The following is a 21,744-nucleotide window of genomic DNA, read 5'->3' as shown; positions in this document are numbered from 1 at the left end:
TATATATATATATATATATATATATATATGTTTCTATTCCGGCGTGAATGCAGCTGTTTAACCCGGCTTACGGGATGTTTACTGTGGATGAGGAAAGCAGCAGTTGTTGGTTTTCGTCGAATATGATGGCTGGCGTTGTGCCCTTTGAGTTAATCGGAATCATTTGTGGACTTGCAATTCATAATGCAGTTTTGATGCCTGTTAACTTCCCACTGTTGCTGTTTAAGAAGCTTCTTGAATGGCCTGCCAATACGCTCCAAGACCTCTTCAGCCTACACCCACAAGTTGCAAGGTACTCGACCTCGCTTGCGGAGCTTCTAGCTTCATGTGGCTCTGGCTCCTTGCTCGAACGTGCTCCAATATATTGGTTTGCCTGCTCTTATAGCTATATATCTGCTTGTCTATATGTGCTTCTGTTGGTGTGTTCGTTCCCTTTATTTAATTGTTCGCACAGCTGTCAAGTTGTTCGTTTGCTGGTGCGTTTGTTGGGTGGCCAGTTGGTTGAGTGACTCTCCTGGTTGCTTGCCATTTCGCTTATTTGCTTGTATTTGTGTCTGCGTGTTCGCGAGTTTCTATAGTTCTTCAGCTCCTCAGTTGTGTGTCTGTCAGCTGATTTGACCAACGTTGTGTTCTGTTTTTTCTTTTTATGTTTGCTTCTTCTTTAGTGTGTTCGGTGCTTTGTTTGTTGCTTCATTTGTGCAGCATACACACTGCTTTTTTTGGCACCTTCGCATTTGTTTGCATGCCGTTTCTTCATATGCATCTAGGCGGATAAATGCATAACCCAGTCTTATGCATTGTCTACACATGAGCATATTTATTTATACACATTGGCTTACCTGGCTTGTTAGGCTGTATTTCGGTCCTGTGTTTACCAATTGAATGTTGCAAATAGATATTCACGCTGTGTGTCTACGTAGCATTTTGTGGACTGGCAATTGCCGGTGCCGCATCTGGTGTTGCAACAGCTTCAGTTGTTGTGTCCCCTGTAATGTTTTATCTGTCTTCACTGCTGCTGCTGTTGTTGTTGTTGCTGCTGCTACTGGTTCTGCTGCTGCTGCTACGGCTTCTGCTGCTGTTATTGTTCCTGCTGCCCTAATGCTGCTGTTGCTACTACTGGTGCTCCAGGTGTTTGGCGTATGTGTTGGAGGCTTCGGCTGAGGAGTTGGACGAAATGGCTTTGACGTTTTCTTATACGTCGAATGTCTTTGGAGAGTATAGAGATGTAGCCCTGGGAACGCACAGTCCCACCGAAGTTGTCAGCATAAACAACAGGTATAGGCGCTGCTGCTCTGGCCAATGCCATTGGCGCTACTAATTCTGCCCCATGCCCTAATGTTTCTGGAGTTGCTGCTGCTGGCAGAAAACCTACTGCAAGTGCTGATATCGGTGCTTTTTGCTGCTGTTGATGGTAATATTTCTACTGGCGATGAGCCCACTTCCTAATGGTGCCGGTTCATTTGCTGCTGGACAACGGGAGGTCGCTCCTTCTGCGCTGGTGCAGCGTAGCAGCATAGCCCCCAACAATTTTGCTGACTGTCTTCACTACGTAAAGCTGTGTGAAATACACATGCATATCCATAGTGAATATTTCATTGCGTGGAGGGTTTTGCCTTTGTTGGAAGAACTGTTCCTGTTGGGTTTTTTGCAGAACGGAGTACGTTGAGGCGTATATACATCATGTACTGTCTGCCGCACCGGCTTCACAGTTCGCTGCGTTCAAACGAGGCTTTTTCCGTTGTCTTGACAGCAACACTCTATCGTTGCTGCTGCCACAGGAGCTCCAGCTGCTGCTACTAGGATCGCAGCAGGAAATTAGCCTTGCAGTCCTGCAAAAAGTAATGCTAACCCTAAACCCATAGCCCTTAGCCCTAAACCCCTGATTCTAAACACCAAACTGTAGACCCCCAATTGTACACACCAAGCCTTTCGACCATGATTTGTATGCCCTTGTTTTTCTGCCAAGTTTACTTGCAACGTAAGCAATACGGAATGCTTAAGGATTTAGCTATGTACGACATGGTGTCTACCTGTATATATCTATATAAATATATACACGTAGGGGTTTGGGTATCGGTAGAACCGCTAGGCGGCGGAAGGAGTTGCAACAGGAAAGAGATGCTGCGGGTGGGTGAGACAGGCGACGCGGTATCAAGACGGCTACTCAGAAGACTCCCTGGCTATTCGCAGGCTCTGGGCAATCCTTAGCAACTTCACCGACAAACAAAAAAGACAATTTCTCATGTTTGTTACAGGTATATACCGAAATAAATATGTTTATATATATATATATATATATATATATATATATATATATATTGCTGGTTGCTTTATATCTTGCTGTTGTGATGGGATTTGCTGCTTGTCGCTGCTTCTCCGCGGGTTTAATTGTGTTTTTCCGTTGCTGCTTCTTTTGGGCGATCTGTTCGTAGGGTCAGACCGCCTGCCTGTTGGGGGAGCTCAGGCCCTGCGCCTCACAATTGGCCGTCACGGCTTCGACACGGATCGGTAGGTGGAAAGTTAAGTGTAAAGCTTAACTTTCCTGTTTGTGTGGATTGCGTACCTCTAACCATTATTATAAATATTATTATTTTTGAGCTTTTTTTAATGTATACTTCGGGCGTCTGAAATGTTCCGTCGAAGCTGTGAAACTAATTGGAGTCTAATGGAGTCTAATTAGTTTCACAGCTTCGACACTTAGGGCAAACACGCACAAATTCAACCAGGCCAATTCTTTAGGCGCATTCGAACAAATACAATATTTCTCTTGTTTACAGTACGGCATATATAACATGCATGCGGTTATTGATTCACGCATTTGCATATCCCCCTGTCTTTCACATTAAAGCCCCATGCTGCTCCTATCAGTGGCACTTCAGATTTAGTGGGGTTTGTTGCTGTACCGCCTGGTGTCATGTTGATTGCTTTGTTGTTTCTTTTGTTGACGGTTTTGCTGTTTGCTGTTCTGTCCAGCCTTCCAACGTCTCACACCTGCTTCAACTTCCTGCTGCTCCCAGATTACAGCAGCCAGGAGAAAATGCAAAGGCTGCTGCTAATTGCCATTCAGAATTGCCGTGGATTCGGCCTTAGGTAGGCAGGCATTGCAAGAGCAGCAACTGCGGATGTAGTGCGACAGATCAAATCAAGCCCTTCAGCGACAGCTGAAGGAGCAGGAGAGCACGCAGCAGCAGCAGCAGCAGCATGCGCAGTTGACTTAACCGAACCGGTTTATCGTTCATGTCTTAAGGCCAGAAAGAAGGCCAAACGCCGTTAGTCGTAAAGTCGGCTGTTTACTGCACAAAATCAAAGCCATATTGTAAGACATTATATCACCTCAACATAAAAGGAGCAACAACATCTAAATAGCAAACCAACAACTAGAAAACGTATGAACAAAGTAGCATAGTATCAACCATAGCAATGCGGCAAATTCCCAGTGAGGGGATGTTAGAGAAATAAGAATAACAATTGAAAGAAAAGTAGTATCTTTGACGGTTTCAATCAGTACTGCTGCGGCATCAGTAGAAACCATAATGGCTGCATTAGCCGAAAAAGCACTGCAGCAGCAGCTGCTCCAGCTCCTCCAGCCACTGCAGCAAAAGAGACACATATCCTTCATTTGCTGCTAGGGGTACTATTCTGATGGCATAAAGCTCCTGCCAATCAACGTAAAGCAGCACTGCAGGAAAACGCTGCAGCACGAGCAGCACACACGTACAGTAGGCGTTGTAGTAGCACCAGCAGCAAACTCTACTGCTGGCAGCCCCTTTTGAGGCGTTTCAGGGGCTCTAGTTCCCAAAGGCAAACACAAGCACTTCCCCCAGCTGCAGCAGCAGCTGCTGCTGCAGCAGCTGCTGCTGATTCGCCTGGGCGCACTGTCCGCCTCTCCTCCCATTCAACAAGCACCCCACCCCACATGCCAGCTGCTGAGGGCTCGATTCTGCGGATGATGCCTGATAGCCTTTGTTGCTGTTGCTGCTGCTGCTGCTGTTGCAGCCCTATATCCAGCGGTGCAAGCCCAAGGCCGCGTGGAATGGGTGGCAGCGGGACGGCAGCAGCAGCAGCAGCAGCAGCAGCAGCACCGGCACAGCCGAGCTGCACGCGGAAGCGCATGCCTGAGGCCCAGCCTAACTCCAGCGCCTGCAGCACTTTGCTGCAGCGAACAACGAAACTGCGGCATTTCTGCAGCAGCGGAATACTCAACACCACAAATCGCAGCTTTTGTTGTTGCCCCCTTGCAGCAATCGGCAGTCCATATAATTCTTCTGCTGCTGCTGTTTCTGCTGGTGCTGCTGGTGAACCAGAAACTTCGTCGTTGCCAGATGAATGCAAACAACCGTCTGCGGCGCCCCCGCTATCTGCCTGCTGCTGCTGTTGCTGCGTGTCTCCCGTTGTTGCTGATTTGCTGCTGCTGCTCCCCGGGAGCACTTTCCCCAGTCTTGAGGAATGGCGCGTTACGCGGCCTTCGTTGGCAGTTGCAGCAGCAGCAAGAACCTCTAAGCCCTCAACAACAGCATCTGCTGCTGCTGCGTTCCTTCTACGGCACAGCATTGCACACAGCAGGCCGCAACACCAAGCTCAACTGCAGGATCACAAGGCACTACTGCGGCAACGGTAAACAGGCAGTAAAAGCAACAGCAGTAGCAACCCTCCGCAACTTCCACATACCCCAGCCAGGCCATCATCATCACTTGGAGCACAACAACAACAACAGCAGCAGCAGTTGGACAACACCGGCAGAAGTGGCACCATACCTGGTGGCTACAGAACAAACAATTCGATAGTGAGGGCATAGAGATGCATCAAGAACACCGGCACCCATAGCGTCAGGCGCTTGCTGGGTGAGCTGCTGCTGCTGCTGGAGAAGCTGCTGTAGCTGCAGCTGCTGCTGAAGGTACACCTGGGCAGCAGCACCGCTCTTCTCTGCCAACCGCAGCGGATCGGCCTGTAGCAGAAAATCCTCAAATGCTTTTGAAACGAGGCCGTCAACCGCCTGCAGGTCAGTGCGGGTTTTGCCGCTACTGCTGCGCCAGGCAGCTGGAGTTGAAGACCCGGCTTGGGTGAACCCAGCTGGGGGAGTTGCGGCTGCTGGTGTAGCTGCAGCCCCCGATCCATCTGGACACTGCGACGCCTCAGGCTGCAGCGCCGACTGCTCTCCACCCGCTGGATCCGGAGCAGTTGCTGCAGCAGCCGGCACTGCGGGGGGAAGCAGATGCTGCTGGTGCTGGTGCTGCTGCTGCTGCGGTTGCGGGGGCTTCACAAGTCCTAAGACGACGGGATCTTCTTCAAGGGAAAAGGAAAAGAGGGAAGGGAGCAAACCGAAGTCTGCCGCCTCAGCGCAACCCCCTGGCATTGCCTGAAGCGCGTTGTGCTGCAACGCGGCAGCAGCAGCAGCAGCACTAGCAGCAGTGGGGGATCCAGCTGCTGCAGCCGCAGCTGCTGCTGCCGCAGCAGTTGCAGCTGCAGCCGACGCTAAGGGAGGCTGCACCTGGAGCGCTGGAGGCAGCAAACCTGAGAATCCCCCGAAAAACTCAATGGAGTGTACATGCAGCTCCTCAACCCAGCCTAAGGTCTCTGGTGCGTGCAGAGTGCAGCACGTCTGTGCGTAGTCGCAACCGCCCGCAGCTTGCTCCTGCAGCACAAACCACCTCCACGGCACAATGTGGCTCCTGCTGCTGCTGGTACTGCTGTGGCTGCGTTTGCGTATGCAGCAATGTAACAACAGCAAGGGTGCGTTTTCTGGCTCACTTGTCTCAAGGCCTCTACGAGTGCCGTCTGCCCTTTCCTGAAGAAAAAGAGTCGATCGCCCTCCCGAGGTATTTCTTGGCGCTGCTCATCAGAAGCCAGGAGCTGCTCGAAGGCATCTCTGAACAACAGCACCAGCAGCAGCAACACTGGTAGCAAATAGAACAGCGGCGGCAACTGAACAGCGCGAGCAGGAGCAGCAGCACAAGACGCAGCAGTTGCCGCCACTGCTGAAGTAGTTGCAGCATCAGCAGGAGCAACAGCAGCCGCAAGTGTAGCAGCATCTACAGCTACAGCAACAACAAAATTGGCCGCCGCCGCAAAAATTGGCAGGGTGTCAGAGGAGGCAGCAGGCCTTCCCGATATATTGCATGCACTCAATACCACCGCAGCCCAGTCCAGCAGCAGCACAAGCGACACCTGTTGCTTGCCACCGTGACCCGCCGACACCGGCTTGCTAGAGGCTGCTGCTGCTACCTGTCAAATGCTGCTGCTGCTGCCACAGCAGTTACCTGGGGATGGGGGCGTTCAGGTCCGTGAGCCGTTGGCAGCTGACGCCCGTTGCCTTCCACACATTCAGGTAGAGGCCCCATACATGCAGCAGATCAAGGCGGCGCCGCACCTCGTTCCACTGCTGCTCCTCAAATGAGTTGGTGCTGCTGCTGCTTGCTGCTGTTCGAGAGATGAACAGAGAGTCACACGTCGAATCCAGCAGATCCAGCACCGCCTGCTCGGCCCAGCCAAACCCGCAGCACATACACCGCAGCAGACTACCAAAGCGACTGGCTGCTGCTGCTTCCTCGGGATCCTCGCCAGCTGCTGCAGCTGCGGCGGCTGCCGCTGCGGCCTCCTCGCCAGCAGCAGCAGCAGCAGCAACTGCAGCATCAACACTCGCTCTCGAAACAGAACAAAGTCCAGCCACAGGGGGCATGGCGTCCGTCCCATCTGCTACGTTTCCACCAGCAGAAGCACCCTCAGTAGCACAAACAGCAGCATCATGAGCAGCACAGTCTGCCGCCGCTGGGGCAGCTTCCCCTTCTTTTTCTTTCCTGCTGCTGCACACAGTATCAGAAACACCAACGTGACCATCTGGTGCTTCCTTCGAGTTTCCCAATGCTTCGTCAGTCGTCTTGCTGCGGCGTTTCACCGTAAATGCTGCTTCCAAATCCTCATGCAGCAGCCTCGGATGTCGCCGCACTCCCTCTGGCCTTACTGCTGCTGTTGCTGTGTGTTGCTGCTGTGCGTCAGCAGCGGCAGGCCGCATAGCATCGGGCGGCAGGTCCTGCTCCTGCCCTGGGGTAGGCAAGAGGACAGGCAGCTGCACCGATAGCTGCTGCAGCTCCTGCTGCCAGATATGCCGTCTGTAGACCCAACTCGATGCATGCACACAACCTGCCGCCTCTGCGAGAGCCTCCACGTACAGCAGAAGCTGCACCAACACAGCCTGCAGCAACGGCAACAACACTAACAGCAGCAGCAGCGGCTGATGGTCTTGATGAACAACAATCCTATAAGCAGACGGCAAACCGGAGCCATGCAGAGGGAGCAGCAGCAAATAGAATAACACCAGGAACTGCGGGAGGTTCAAGCAAACAGCAACAGTCGGTGCAATAGCGACAGGAGCAGAGCAGCGACCATCGACGCGCCTAACAAACGTTCAGCAGCAGCAGCAGAAGGATGGCAAGAAGTAGCAACAACTGCAGCACCAGGCGTCGCAGCTACTGGCGTTGCTGGTGCTGCCGATTCCGTGTCCTCCTCACCAAGAAAAGAGTCTGTTCCATCCAGCAGCGGCGATGTTGCCTCTTCAGCTTTGCTGCTGCTGCTGTTGCTGCTGCTGCTGAAGGTAGCTGCTGCTGGGCGCACGAAGGCCCTTCGCCCCAGCACGGACTGCAGCACGTCGCAGCTTTTGCAAGCACAGTCAAAGCGCCAGAGAAAGCCATGCAAGGAGACATTTGATGCTGCTGCTGCTGCTGCTGCCAGAGGACAGGGTAGCAACGCGGCAGAAGGGAGGCATTAAGTGCATGCATCTGCTTGCAGGCCAACCAAACCGCAGCAGCAAGCGAAGAGGGAGGAATAACTGCAGCACCTGCGGCAGAGGAGACTGGCTGCTCCGCCTCCAGCTGCAGCAGCACAGAGACAGCACAAATAATATTCCGTCTACACGACACAGAAGTGATGCTAAAGCAGCAAACTAAAAGCACCGCAAACATCCACAAAAGGAGCATCTACAGCCCCAATAGAAGCCAATACAACGATGCGGCAAAGCCACATGAACAGCGCAGAGACGCAGCAGGAGCAGCGAACAGTGCAGCAGCAGCGAATACAGCTGTTACTGACCGTGTCGATGACGCGGCCTAGAGTGAGTTTGAGTCCCCTCTCTCTCTTCAACCCGGGAGACAAAGCCTCCCTGAGGCTACGCAGTGCAGCTAGATTAGGAGGCACGAAACAGCAGATGCTGCGCTGCTGTTGCTGCTGTTGCAGCAGCTGCAGGAAGGCAGCCAAGGACTCCACCCTCACAGGCCGCCGCCGTATCGGCCAAGCAGACAGCGCGCACGAGCTGAAGAGAGCAACTGCGTCTCCTGAAGGAGGGTACACCTTCAAACATCCCCCGCTGTTATTGCTACTGCTGCTCGCGCTGTTATTGCTGTTGCTGTTGCTGCCGCTGCTGCTGTTGCAGCCTTTTGCGTCAGGGTTGCTGCTGTAGGTGGTGGTCGTCGTGACGGTGGCGTCGTTGCAGGTGCTGTCACTGCTCCGCACGCTGGTGTTCCCTCCGCTGTAACCTGCCTCGCTTCCGGCGTTTCTACTGCTGCTGCTGCTGTCATCGCTGCTGAGGTTGCAGTCTGCGGAATGTTTGTGCCTCTCCAATGCTACGGGAAGTTCCGTGTCTGTTCTGGTGTCGCCGCAACAGCTAGCACTAATTGTATTTACAAACGCACCGGCAGAAGGTAGCGGTGCATCTGGTGCAGCTGCTGCTTCGGCAGTGGCAGCAGCCGCAGCAGCGGCTTTCTGTAGTAGCAACCGCAAGGGAGACGGGTGGCAGCAGGTCTCGACGTACACCCGAGACGCCTCGCCATTGGGCCCCATGCATGCACAATAACGATTGAGAAGCCGATCTTCTCCCAGAATCTCCGATCGCAGTACAAAACAACTTTGGAGCCTCTCCGCCTCGGCATTAGATACTCGGCCCATCGGCTTCCGCCGTTGGGAACGCCCGCTACCTCCTGCTGCTGCAGCTGCTGCAGCAGACGAATCCTCTGCACTCAACGCACACAGACACGACGCAGCAACTGCAGCTACAGCAGCAGCGGCACGCCCACCGGGTCGCATAACGCATATGCCCTGCCTCCGGTAACCTGTAGTGCAACCACAATGACGGCAGCCGCAGCTGTAGCTCATGATGCTGATGCAAAGACAGGCACCCCAACAAGCCACAGCATGAGCAAAGCAGCAACAGGTTGTGGAACACACCCGCGTCGTCCTTCACTCCCGATGCAGCAGCAGCCGGCAACTCCTTGCTTGCTGCCGTTGCTAATGTATCCCCATCTTCAGCTCCGGGTTTCTCCTCTGCATCCTGCGGATAATAGAAGGAGCACTAAGCCTCCAAAGTGGCTTTTTCAGTGCTGGAGCTACAAGCAAGGGGCAGCCACTATTTTGCTCTGCTTACCTTCTCTGTTTTGGCCTCCACAGCAGCAGCTGCAGCAGCTGCAGTAGTACAGTTAGGCGTCAGGTATTCGTCTTCAGCAGTGCCTGCTGCTGCTGCCTTAAGCCGCAGCACGTTAACCCGTGCATGGCCAAGGGCCTCCAGCTTCGCATCTATGGCGAACTTCCCCTGCCAGTTGTCTGAGACCAGCCGCTGCAGTTGCTGCAGCACGAAGCAGCGCAGCTCTCTAGGGAGCAGCCAGAAGCTGGTGCGTCTGCAGTGCAACCAAACACGCAACACCTACACAAATTCCATAACACCAACCGAATCAACTGGAGCAACTATCACGACACAGACGACAGAAAAACTGCACCTCTCGCTGCTACAGCACCTACGACACTTGCTGCAACAGCCAACGCTGCAGCAGCAGATGCAGCAGCAGTAGATACAGGTGATACCGCAGATACAGATGCAGCACCAAGAGCAACTAACGCAGGACAAGGGCAACGACGTATGCATCCCCATCCAGGTCATAGGGGAGCAGTAACAGCCTCAGGGGAAACAACAGTACCAATGAAAAAAGGCTACAGCAACAGCAACAAAACAAAGAGGCAAAAGCAGCAGCGGCAGCAAAGGCGGCGGCGGCAGCAGCAGCAGCGTGCCTCAATGCATTCAGGGCCAGGAGCAGTTTGTCCACAGCTGTCGCCTCCACACCACAAATATCGGAGCGGCTGGCGTCGTAGGCCCACTCCACAGCGGGGATGCCACCTGCTGCCGCTGCTGCTGCTGCTGCTGCCTGCTCTTCCTCTTCTTCACGCTCGCCATCAACGCTGCTGGTATCAGATGCATCATCGTCCCCTGCGACCTCTGCATGGCTGCTGTTGCTGTTGCTGTTGTTGTTGCTGCCGCTGTGGTTCGCGGCTAAGGGTTCCTCCATAGCAACTGTTGCTTCTGCTGTGGCTCCGCTTGTTGCTGCTTGTGTTCCCTCTTGCAGCACCCTCGGGACTTCTGGCGACACCACACCAACCCCACTACTCGCATCTGATGAAGGCTGAGCATCCGTTGATGCTCCCCCCGCTGCTCCGGCGGTTGCTGCTGGTTCCCCTGTTGCTGTTGCTACCCTTGCTGATATCGTCGCCTCTTCTCCTTGCGACTGCGTATCTTCAATGGCTTCGTGTGGAACGGGGGGCTCTGCTGCTGTTGCAGCAGCAGTGACCTCCCCCCCTGTTGCAGCGCACTCTGCAGTGGCTTCATCTGCTGTAGGACTTGTTGCACCAATTTTGTCTGCTGTTCTAGCAAGGGCATTGTCAGCGTCTGCTGCTGCAGCCCCTTCATCTTGCCTAGCAATGTTCTCATCGGAGGCGGCCGATTCCACGGCATCTTCTACTGTTAGCTGCTGTCCAGCCTCCTGCTTTTCATCTTGCTGCTGCTCCAGCTTCTGCTGTGGCTGCGGCTGGTGCTCCTGGTCAAGCTGCATAGGTTCCTTGTCTGCAGGAGGTTTTGTTCCCTCAGAGCTGAAAGACTCGTCAACAAGCTGCGCTGACTCTTCCCCTCCTGGTTGCTGCTGTTGCTGTTGCTTTTCCATGGGCACATCACTCTCCATCTCCTTGACGCACGCAGCAGCAGCAGCAGGCGGGTCAGGTGCAGCTGCTTCTGCAGCTCCAACAGGTGGGTGGACAATTGTCTGGTCGGGTTTAGGGGGGGCGATATATTTCCTAACAGGGCTGTACATACACTCGAACAGCAGCCGCTTCAGCAACAGCGGCGCTGTCAACGGGTCTAGCAGCCGCAGGTCTAAGGGGAGGCCATCCAGCGCACGCAGGGCCCTGGTCGGAAGCGTTAGCAGTTGCTGCTGGTCCTGCTGCTGCAGCAGCAACTGCTGCTGCAGCAGCTGTAAGTGGTCCTGAGGTGTCAAACGGCGCAGCTGATGCAGATGTGCCGGCCGCTCTCCAGCCATGCACTCATAAAAAGCAGCAGCCGCAGCAGCGCAAGCAGCTGGAGCAGCAGCGGACTTGCTAGGATCGCATGCACTGCTGTTGCCACTGCTGCTGCTGTCGTTCGATGTGGCTGGTAGCCCGCCCTCTGCAACAGGCCTCTGCGGCCTGCGCCGTTTTCTGAGGTTTGTCTGCTGCTGCTGCACCCCGAGACCTGCATCGATGCCTATCCAGAGGGCTGCAGAAACCTGAGACTCCTCTGGAGTCAGAGGCTCTGTTGCGGTTGCTGCGCTGCTGCTGCTCCTTGCTGCTGCTGCACGCGGCAGGGCATCGGACAGCTGAAGCACCCCCAGCTGCAACAGCCGCAGCAGCAGAGCATCCCCAAGGAAAAACGGCAGCTGCTCTGCGCAAGCTAACGACAGGTTCTGATCTTGAGCGGCTATCGCTGCTGCTGCAGCCGCTGCTTCTGCTGCTGCTGCTGCTTGTGCTGCTGCCTCCGCTGCTTCAGAATCACTATGCTCCCGAGAATCCTCATCATCCGATGAATATGGGGCTCCCTTCCTTCTCCACGCCTTTATCACCCCCGTCGACTTTGCTGCCGCTGCAGCCGCTGCCGCTGATGCTGTTGCTGTTGCTGCGGCTGTTTCGTTGCAGGATTCTGTGCCACTCTCCTCTCCTCCACTGACACTGGCACAGCGTGCTGCGGTTGCAGCTGCTGCTCGCCCTTCTCCTGCAGCTCCACCTGTTGCTGCAGCTGCTGGTGCTTCTGTTGCTGCTGTTTCTGTTGCTGCACCGGTCCTCTGGCTGCGCTCCGCTTCCCCCGCAGACTCAGGGACGTCAGGTTGCGGCCCATCCTGCTGCTCCTGCTGCTGCTCCTCTCGTTCCTGTTGCTGTTGTTGTTGCATACAATCAAGTTCTGGAAGTCCATAGATCCGCGCGCCAAGGAGTAATTCGTGCCTGTGCCGGCTGTGCGCTGCAGTGTGCTTAGTAGCAGCAGCAGCAGCTGCATCACCGGGCACCAACGGTGCAGGGCGCAATAATGCTGCCTCCAGGACATCGATGGAAGGCGGTAGCAACTGCAAATACTCGGCAAAGACCCTCATGAAATCCTGCAGCTCAAGCAGCTCCGGGTGCCTGTACAGCTGCAGCAACGAAAGTGGCAAAGGCCTCGTCTGGCACTGCGATCCATCCACACACACAAGCACAACATGGGTGCTTTTAGCATCACCAAAGAGGGCATGCCCCAGTAGGCACCAGAACAGCAGCAACAGCAGCAGCAACAGTGGAAGGAGCGGCAGGAGCAGCAGCGGCACGGAGGATACGACGGCACGCAGGAAACCCTTTGGTATACAACGGCCAACTGCAGCTGCCTATACAGCCGATGTGTACATACCGTCTTGTCCTCGAAGGGGTCAATCAACAATTCGTCTTTCGGTTCAACAGCCGCCTCCGCCTCATCAGCCTGCTGCTGCTGCTGTTGTTGTTGTTGCAGTTGCAACTGTGGCTGCACCTGCTGCTGCAGTTGGGCTGCTGCTTTGCGCGCGTTAAGTACTGCTGCTGCAGCATCTGCAGCGGGCTGCCCCTGCTGCGAGTCAACCTCCATTGGGCCTGGCGTAAAGCTGCCATGGCGTGGTGTTGCAGTAGCAACAGCAGCACCGGCACTACCTGCACCTGCAGCTGCCGCTCCTGTTGTTGTTTCCGGGTTCTGGCTGTCTCCACGCTGGCGCCTACAGCGCTTAGGGGGCCGCCCTAAGATAGGGGTTCCTCGAGTCCCCGCTGCTGCTTGTTGCTGCGTTAATGGCCCAAGTTGCATGTCTGCGTCCTGTGACAGCTGCTGTTGCTGCTGCAGCTGCAGTTGCTGCTGCAGCTGCTGCTGCATGTCTTGCTGTCTGCGCCCCACATCCTCTTGAAATGTGGATGGCTCTGGAGCGAGCAAATAGTTGAGAGGAGGGACGTATACATTTGCTTCTGCTGCCTTTTTCATCAGAGTTTGGCAGAAGGGGCCTAGCAGCAGACTGGTGCTGCTGCTGGTGCTATTGCTGCTGCTGTTGATTGTGGCTTCGAAGGAAGCAATCTGGGTAAGGAGAAAGCGCGCAATTGAGATAATGTACTCTTCTGTGCAACCTGCAACAGCAAACGCTGCCCCCCAGCAGCAGCGCGGACTCGTCGCCCCGTCCGCCAGCTGCAGCACGCCAGTGCCGTCAGGGTCTGCTAAGGACAGCAGCTGAAGCCCTCGGCCTTTCCGAGTAGGTAAAGCCGATATAAGCTTTGCCTGTGCAAACACCAAATTCGGATCCTGCTGCTGCAGCTGCTGCAGCTGCGACGCCGATGTCCAATCCTGTTGCTCCGTTTGCTGCAACGGCCGACCGCCACGCGAACCGCTGCGGCTACCACCACGACCTGTGCTGCTCCTTGCTGGAGATGTTGGCTGTTCTTGCTGCTGCTGCTGCTGCTGCTGCTGTTGATCCTGCTGCTGAGGGCTTTCTGGCATGTCATCATCATGCTGCGACGAAGTTGTAGTTGCAGCAGCAGCAACAGCAACAGCCGCAGTCTCTGTGGGCCCATCTGTGGGTGCGTCTGATGATGCGGTGAGTGGGAGCTGTGTCTGCTGCTGCAGTCCATTCTGCTGTTGCTGCTCTTGTTGCTGTTGTTGCTGTTGCTCTTGTTGTTGCTGCTGCTGCTGGACCCTAAGTTTCGCATTTTCTGCTGCTGTGAGGAGAGCACACAGTTCTTCATACGTGGTGTTGGGCTGTAAGTGCAGCTGAGGCACGACGCGAGCAGCAACTTCAAACCGCCTTTTAAAAGAAGCAAAAAGAGAAACATAGCGACCTGCGGGCCTCTCTAAGCGGTAGCAGCGGCCAGACGTGCTGCTACACCACAACGCGGGGATGCTATCGGGGCTGCAGCCGTAGCTTATTCGCCTGAAGATAGCAGCAACAGCAGTAGAAGTAGGATCAGCAGCAGTAGCACCAGCAGCAGTCAGCTGCAACAACGACAGCGGATACACACTAAGGGAAGACACACCAATGACCAGCAGCAACAAGAGCAGCAACAACAGGAACAGCAGAGGCAACTCACCATTCGCGCAGGTCGATTCGAACAGAAAATGCCTTTAGACTTTTCGCCAGTTTCATAGGACAGGAGGGCAAGACAGCAGCAGCAGCAGCAGCAGCTGCTGCTGCTGCTGCTTTCTCTGCTTGGGCGTCAGCACTACCGCCACCTACACTGTTATCTTCTGAAACCCCTAACGACCCCTGTTGTTGCTGCTGCTGCTGGGGCACTCCCGTAGAGGGTGGTCCGCCAAAGGCGCTGGAGCTGCTGTCCAACTGCTGCTGCTGTTGCTGCTGCTGCTGGGCTCTGAACCCCTTGCGGCCTTTAGTGTTCTGCTGCTGCTGCTTGCTGCTCCGCGCAAAGAGCTGCGGATACACCTCAGCAACCACAGGATGGCCGCAGGCAATCAACGCCTGCGGCGAATGCACGAGGGCGACATTGACGAGCTTCGCATACAGCACAACCTCCCCCGGCTCTTCCTGGTCCTGCAGCATGCAGCAGCAGCAACAGCAGCAAAAGGAGCACAGCACAAATAGCAGCACCAATAGCAGCAGCAGCTCCCGGAAACACCAACTAGCACCAGGAGCATGACCACCTATAGCAGCAGCAGCAGATGGACTAAATCTGCAGGAGAACTCGCAGCAGCATTACCACAATCAGCCCTATTATCTGCAGCATCGACAGCAACAGTAGAAGCAGCAGGAGCAACAGCAGCAGCAGCAAGCCTACGAGTGCGTCTGGGGGCAGCAGGCGTTCTGCTGTTTTGTTATACAGAAGGAAATCTGCTGCGTAGCCACACCAGCTGCCGTCTGCTGCTGGCCATAAGTAAGAAAGCGGCACTGCAGCCTCTGCTGCATGACTCTCACCATACTTTGCCCACTGCAAATTGCTGCTGCTGCTGCCGCTACTGCTGCTGCTGCTGCTGCTGATCGTGGTAGGCGAGGAGGAGGAAGCTCCAGCTGCCATTGCTGCTGCTGCGCCTAAACCCCCCAGCACGCTGCTCGATTCCCCATTGTCGTCTTCTGCACGAGCAGCAGCCAACGGAGGAGTATCAGAAGCTGCTGCAGCGGCTGCAGCAGCTGCTGCTGGTGTTGGTGCTTCTGCTGCTGCTGTTGCCCCTTCTTTTGTGGCTGCTGCTTCGAGTGTTGCTGCTGCTGCTGGTGGAGGTGCAGCCCCAGAGTCCGCTGTTGTTAATTCCCTCTTCATCGTGGGTACAGTAGAAGACGCAGCAACAGTTTCTCCCCCTCCTTCGGAGGAGGCAGCAGCAGCAGCAGCAGCAGCAGGAAGTGCAGCAGCTACTGCTGCTGGCGCTTCAACTGTTCCTTCTGCTGCTTCATCTGCTGATTGGGGGGCTCCCTGTGGGAAGCAATCCAGCGGTTGCTCCTCCTCCTGCTGCTGTTGCTGCTGCTGCTGCATCTGCAGCAGCAACTGTTGCTGCAGTGTCTCGTTCAGAGTCTCGTTTGCTGGCTGCTCCTCCATCTGCTGCTCCTGTTGATGCTGCTGCACCGACGTCTCCTGCTGCTCCATCTGCTGTTGCTGCTGCGGCATATGCTGTTGATGCCGCTGTACCTGCTGCTGCTGAACCTGCTCAGGATGCTGGTCACCCAGCTGCTTGTGTTGCTGCTGCTTGTGCTGCTGCATCTGTTTCTCTGTGGCCAGATGCGTCTGCTGCGAAGCCTGTTGCTGCAGCTGCTGCTGCAACTGTTGCTGCAGCTGTTCCTGCAACTGTTGCTGCACCTGCTGTTGCAGCTGCAACTGCTGCGTGAGATGCTGATGCTCCAGTGCTGAAGGAAATGCAGCACTCAGCTCTTCGCTCTGCTGCTGCTGTAGCACCTGCTGCTGCTGCTTCTGTTGCTGCTGCGTCTGCAAGAGCAGCTGCCTCTGCAGGCGTAGTAGCAATTGCTGCTGAATTTGGTTATCAGCGCTTGCTTGCTGCTCCTTTGTTTGTTGCTGCTCCTGCAACTGCTGCAGCAGTTGTTGCTGCTGTTGATGGTTTTCCAATGCTTGCTGTAGCAACTGCTGCTGCGGTAGCTGCTGCTGCAACTGCTGCTGCGCGGGAATTTGCTGAAGGAGCTGCTGCTGGCGCAATAGAAGCTGCTGCTGCTTCAACAGCTGCTGCTGCAGCAGTTGCTGTTTCAGTAACTGCTGTTCCAGTAACTCATCTCCGCTGGCCTCTGCTGTGTCAATCTCGAGAGGCTGCCCTTGCTGCTGCTGCTGCTGTTGCGGCTGTTCCTGTTGCTGCTGCTGTCTCTGAGCAGAGGCCTCTGAATTCATTGAAGGAGGTGCAGCACCAGCAGAAGCTGGTTCTGCTGCTGTTTCCTCCTGGCCTCCAGCAGATACAGCGGGCTGATGCTGCCCAACCACGGGTGGAAGAGACGCAGCAGCCGCAGCAGCAGCAGCATCAGCAACAACAGGGGCAGAGTCGCCACCAGCAGACTCCATCCCCCTCGGCTTCAAACAAAGAAGAGCATGCAGTGGTGGCCATGCCAGCAACTCGTCTCAACGCAGCCCTGCTACTGCTACTGCTGCTGCTGCTAATGCCAGTGCAGCAACTGCTGCTGCTGTTGCTGCTGCTGTTGCATGCAGCCGCTGCACTAGTTGCAGCACTAAGAAGTTAGTAAGCCTGCCACAAAGTAGCAAAATGGCTTTCTAGCGCATGCGGTGGCATGGTTCGATAGCACCGAAGAAAAGAAGAGCAGTAGCTACGCCTGCGGTGTACATACGCCTCAGAGGTGCAAGCGCAACAATAGAAAGCACGCATATGCGCCCTAACGAGTCCTTGTAAACACCAGCTGCCCGTCTTGCCGCTGCAGCAGCTGCTGCTGCAGCGGCGAAAAGTCGATGCTTCCCTGAGTGCCGCAGCGGGAGCGATGCTGCTGCTGCTGCTGCTGGTGCTGTTGCACCAGTTGCTGCCAAAGGTAGATGTATTGAGTCTCTTAGGAGGCGTATCCTTCAAGGCCTTCACGGGGCTGCTCTTGGCGCAGACTTGCAGCAGAGACAGGGCTGCTGTCGCCTGCCGCCCTCCTTTGCTCCTGCCGTTTGGCGTGTATAGCCAGTTTTGCAGTTTACAGGCAGGTTTCAGGTGTACAGACACCTTAAACTGCTCAAAAGATTGCTGCTGCTCGTCGCATATCGAAGTGGGGGTTGCAGGGTATCGTCAGCTCTGCACAGATGAAAAGGGGCTGCTGTTCGGGTATCCTCCAACGAAACAAATGGAGAATATGAGTTCTTTTCGCTACTTCTTTGTTTTTTTAATAGTTTTATTATATAGAACATTCATTTTTCCTAGTCTCCCTCCTTAAGGACGAGGAAGGCGCTCACCAGCTCCCCTGGTCCCTGTTGACACCCCACGAAATTGCCACACACCGGCGACAGGGGGGATCCGCATAACGGGAAACAGCAAATGATAAAAATTATTGAAAAATAGATGCAAAAAAGGAAGGCAAGAGACAGGAGAAGGCTCTCAAGTGCACGGGCCTCAGTCTTCGATCACTACAGGCATATGCCTCAGCCATACAAACATGAGCCATACAGGTATATCCTGCTGATGCTGGGGGTAAATAGCTGCAGACAGCTGCAAGCTGATAATGGCATTTACAGCTCGCTTTGACGACCCATTTGCAGCTAGCAGTAGCCAGGTGCCTACTCTCTACCTTGCTCACAATAGGGTGGATCATAAGATGTTGGAGACTTTTCTCCTTGCGTGCAGTCAAATCAGGCTGCCTAATAGGGGCAAATAAAGTGCTCAATAACTTTTCACACTGCATATGGGTGCAGCGAAAGTGGCTTGCGTGAGTTGGCAAAGCTTGTTGCCTCGCGTGCAAAATGCAGCGTGTGTCTCACCAGCCCGAGGTAACTGGGCTGCTGTGCAGAGGACCATTAGGGGCAGTAAGGAATATTTGTTATGTAGGGGAAATTGTATTCCAAGTGTCCTGGAGTTTGTGATGCTTCTCAGCTAGCACGCTCATTGCAAGGCATAACATGGGATGTTGGACCAGAGCAACTGCAGGGAGAGAGCCCCACTTGCGAAATTAAGATACCTTGTGTACACCAATTGGCAAATGAGACTGCGCTCTGCTAGGAGAAGCAAATCAACAGATATTATGATGTTCTTAAAATCTTTGTCGATTGGCAACTGCCACCTAGTTGTAGGGTTGCGAAGGGCCGGGAGACTCTACGCATCAAAATAAGCCCATCATCTGTTTTCCAATCTAACGGAAGTGTTTCCGTAATTGCAGCAGGCATGAAGAACAGTGACACAAAGATATGCCCAGCAGGAGATGGTGGGGCACTACAGGAGTTCACTGCTCATCTTTAATTCACCTTTGGTCTTAAAAATGCACCCGAAGCTTTACAATTTCCGCAAGGAAACTCTGTTTTGAAGCGGGAGGCACAAGGGTTTGGGCCATATTCAGTGTGCACTGAAACAATATGCCGTTGCACATCGAGAATGTGTAAGCCTTCTTCCATGCACTGCAACAAAAGCGTCTCTCGTCGGGAGGAAGCGAACCAGAAATGGCACAAATTAGCAAGCCTAATCGAAAAAAGCTGCCGATAGAGTACTACATCGGGAGGTGCTAATCCTGGGTGAACGGAAGTCCAACGGTGAATTAGAATCAGGGCAGTTCAGACAGAAGAGGCAATCGATAGGTAGCTGGGCCATAAAGAGGAAACTATTGGACGACAGAATTGCCTTACTAATATAATAAGGTATGTACGTATAAAAATTTCTTGGAACCTCAAATCCGCCACTACAGGTGGAAATAAATGTGGCCGGATTGAATATAACCCGGATACGGAGCCAGTGGATATCATGGCTGCCAGTGCCAGCGCCATCCAACAAGAATAAGAATCTACATGAGGAAAGAGAGATTGCATTAGCTATTTGTGCAGAAAGCAGCTGTAATTGCGAGTGTGGGGACCACTACAATACAAGTGGGCACGTTGGCCTACATCATAACCATTCCACAACTGCGGAGACGTCATTAGATCATTAAGGTTGGTTCTCTAAAACGGTCGTGAGAATCGCTGAAGTATCCGGCAACTGTTCACAAAACAACGGGAACATTTATTGCGTGACAGAGCGAGACGAATATCGACTTGCGGAATCCACAAACAAGGAGACCACTACATCAATCCACTAGTATACAGAGGACCTGAGTTTATCAGGTTTGTTAATCAGTTCCTGTGGAACATCTACATGCTCTTCTTGAGTCAGGGAGAACAAGTGCGAGGCCCATTATGGGGGGTCATGTACATCGAGAAATCCTTCGTTGGCACCGCAACGCATGGACTTTTATCTTAGGATGCGTGATCTCCTCCCCGCTAAAAATTTTCCTGCTGTGTTCTACTCCCGTCCTTCTACAATTGCACATCTTGGTGCTGCTATCGACCAGCAAATCAATAGCGGGCCGGGAAGGCCGACTCCTGCCTCACGTGCAAACTGACTCTGGGTGTTGGCAATGATGCACTGTTCACACTGTATAGTTGGCCCAGTACGCAGTTTGGGCTGCCAGTTGCGAGACTCAGCAGGGAGAGTAATTAAGGACGAGGAAGCTGCAGGAGCCATTCGCCTCTCTAACCTTTGTGATTCTGGGTCCTGCCCTCCCCGATGATAACCTTTGCCCCCCTTTCTGCAGAGGCCCCTTGCCAAGGGGGTGGAGAGGGGAAATGTCTATCTGACCCCTGTACACTTATGCCTAATTCTTCCTTATCTGGTTGGTTGGAGGAGACTTGTGTTACACCAATTGTGCCAGATACAGTAAAGTGCTTGGGATCTCTGGGTGTGGGGCTGCCCGTGTACGAGAACAACGGCATGCGGCGGCGTTGAAATTCTCGCCAGGCGCTCTTCCCCACACTTCGATCCCCAGGCTGGTTGACCTCCGTGCCAATAATTTCTGATTACTAATGCAGAGGTAGAGCTAAGTATATCTTAGTTTATCTAATGCAGGCCACGTCGATCGTTACACAGAGAGGAGGCAAACAGCAGAGGAGGACAGCCAGCGTCTCATTGAAAATAAAGACAATTTATGCTATAAGAAGTAGGAGATAAAAAAGACAACATTTATAAGGAAATAAAATGCAACAGAAGGTTTCCTTTTTGCCTTTTTTCTTTGCACTGTTTAATTTTTTAGGCTATATGCATTACACACTGGTATTATTTTGCGACAAGTTTATAGTGTATAGAAGATATTTTTTTAATTTATAAATAGATAAATATTTTATGTACATATAAACGAATTATCTTCTTGTAGGAAAAAAAAAAACAGCAAAGTAGCTGTTAATCGACCTCTTCGCTCGTGTTGCTGCTGGCTTGCACGACTGCAACAACAGACATGTAAATAAGAGGCTTGTAAGTTAATAAGAGTAATTTTCTGAGTTTAAAAAGATATAAAATGCAATTAAAGTTTATTTAAATAGAGATATAAAGGGCTCGGGTGTATAGGCAGCTAGTTTTCTTCGTGGGCCAGGTTAGTCCATTGCTATGCCCGTTGTAAGGGAAGGGGGTGTATGTGTAGTGTATATAGATGGAAGATGGATAGTTTTATATGAATTAGTATTAATTTAAATGGCTAAAACAAGAAAAATAATTATTTCCTTATGTCATCTGTTAGCACTGCATTGTGTGCGCCGTCAGCAGCAGCAGCAGCAGCAGAGCGCAGCGGCGGTGGCTGTGTCGGCTGCAGCGGCTGCAGCAGGTGTCATAGAGGTATATTTTTTGCGTATTTTGTTTGTAGCTGCATAAAAAAGTGCTAAAAGTGTATTTTCGTGTTATTATTTGGCATAAAGGAGTTGCTGCAGCAATAAACTCTTATTTTTTGCTGCCTCTATACATAGCAGCAGCAGCTGTAGTATACTGTACTGTATATGCACCATGCGGTCGGGCTGCACAGCAGCAAGGCAGCAAGCAGCGCAACCTTTGTATTGTTTTTCTATACGATAGTTTTATATAATTAAATAAAATAATTAAATTAATGATAAAAAACAAGAAAAAAAACAAAAAAAAACGGCAGTCTGTGCTCCCCATCAAGCGCCGTGCAGCAGCTACTGCATCATCATCATCTACTGCGCCTGAGCCTAGTAAGTACTATAGCAGCAGCAGCAGCAGCAGCAGCGGCAGCAGCAGCAGCAGCAACACCTGTCGTGGTGTGTGTGCTACCGCTACCGCTACCGCTACCTCTCTACCTCTACCGGTGTTGCTGCTGCTGCTGCCGTTACTGCCGCTGCTGCTGCTGCTGCTGCTGCTGCTGCTGCTGTCATCAAGGGTCTGCTGCGTGTCTGTGTGTATGTGTGTGTTTATGTGTGTGTGTGTCCCTCTTAGGTCTTCCTCTGCTGCTATAATAAATAATTTTTTTTTTTTTTTTTTTTTTTTTA

The 21,744-nt window shown here is 53.2% G+C and overlaps 2 protein-coding genes across 2 annotated transcripts; one reads left to right on the top strand and one right to left on the bottom strand.

The window, feature by feature from the left end:
• Nucleotides 1–1,174: 1,174 nt before the first annotated feature.
• EMWEY_00032740 (E3 ubiquitin-protein ligase, related) lies at nt 1,175–2,512 on the top strand (the record flags this gene model as incomplete). Its single annotated transcript, XM_013478443.1, has 4 exons — nt 1,175–1,275; nt 1,652–1,838; nt 2,141–2,255; nt 2,433–2,512. The coding sequence occupies 4 exons, from the start codon at nt 1,175–1,177 to the stop codon at nt 2,510–2,512; spliced, it is 483 nt and encodes a 160-aa protein (XP_013333897.1).
• Nucleotides 2,513–3,542: 1,030 nt separating this feature from the next.
• EMWEY_00032730 (hypothetical protein, conserved) lies at nt 3,543–16,812 on the bottom strand (the record flags this gene model as incomplete). Its single annotated transcript, XM_013478442.1, has 13 exons — nt 3,543–3,656; nt 3,877–4,537; nt 4,755–5,632; nt 5,749–5,866; nt 6,258–7,189; nt 7,506–7,865; nt 8,083–8,999; nt 9,214–9,316; nt 9,410–9,659; nt 10,135–12,497; nt 12,713–14,240; nt 14,398–14,855; nt 15,100–16,812. 13 exons carry the CDS (start codon nt 16,810–16,812, stop codon nt 3,543–3,545), a joined length of 10,395 nt encoding a protein of 3,464 aa, XP_013333896.1.
• Nucleotides 16,813–21,744: the final 4,932 nt, after the last annotated feature.

Source organism: Eimeria maxima, genomic scaffold, assembly GCF_000499605.1.
Source record: "Eimeria maxima Weybridge genomic scaffold, Emw_scaff430, whole genome shotgun sequence".
Lineage (NCBI taxonomy): Eukaryota > Apicomplexa > Conoidasida > Eucoccidiorida > Eimeriidae > Eimeria > Eimeria maxima.
Note: the sequence above shows the minus strand (reverse complement) of the source record. Positions and strands in the feature narration are given on the sequence as shown.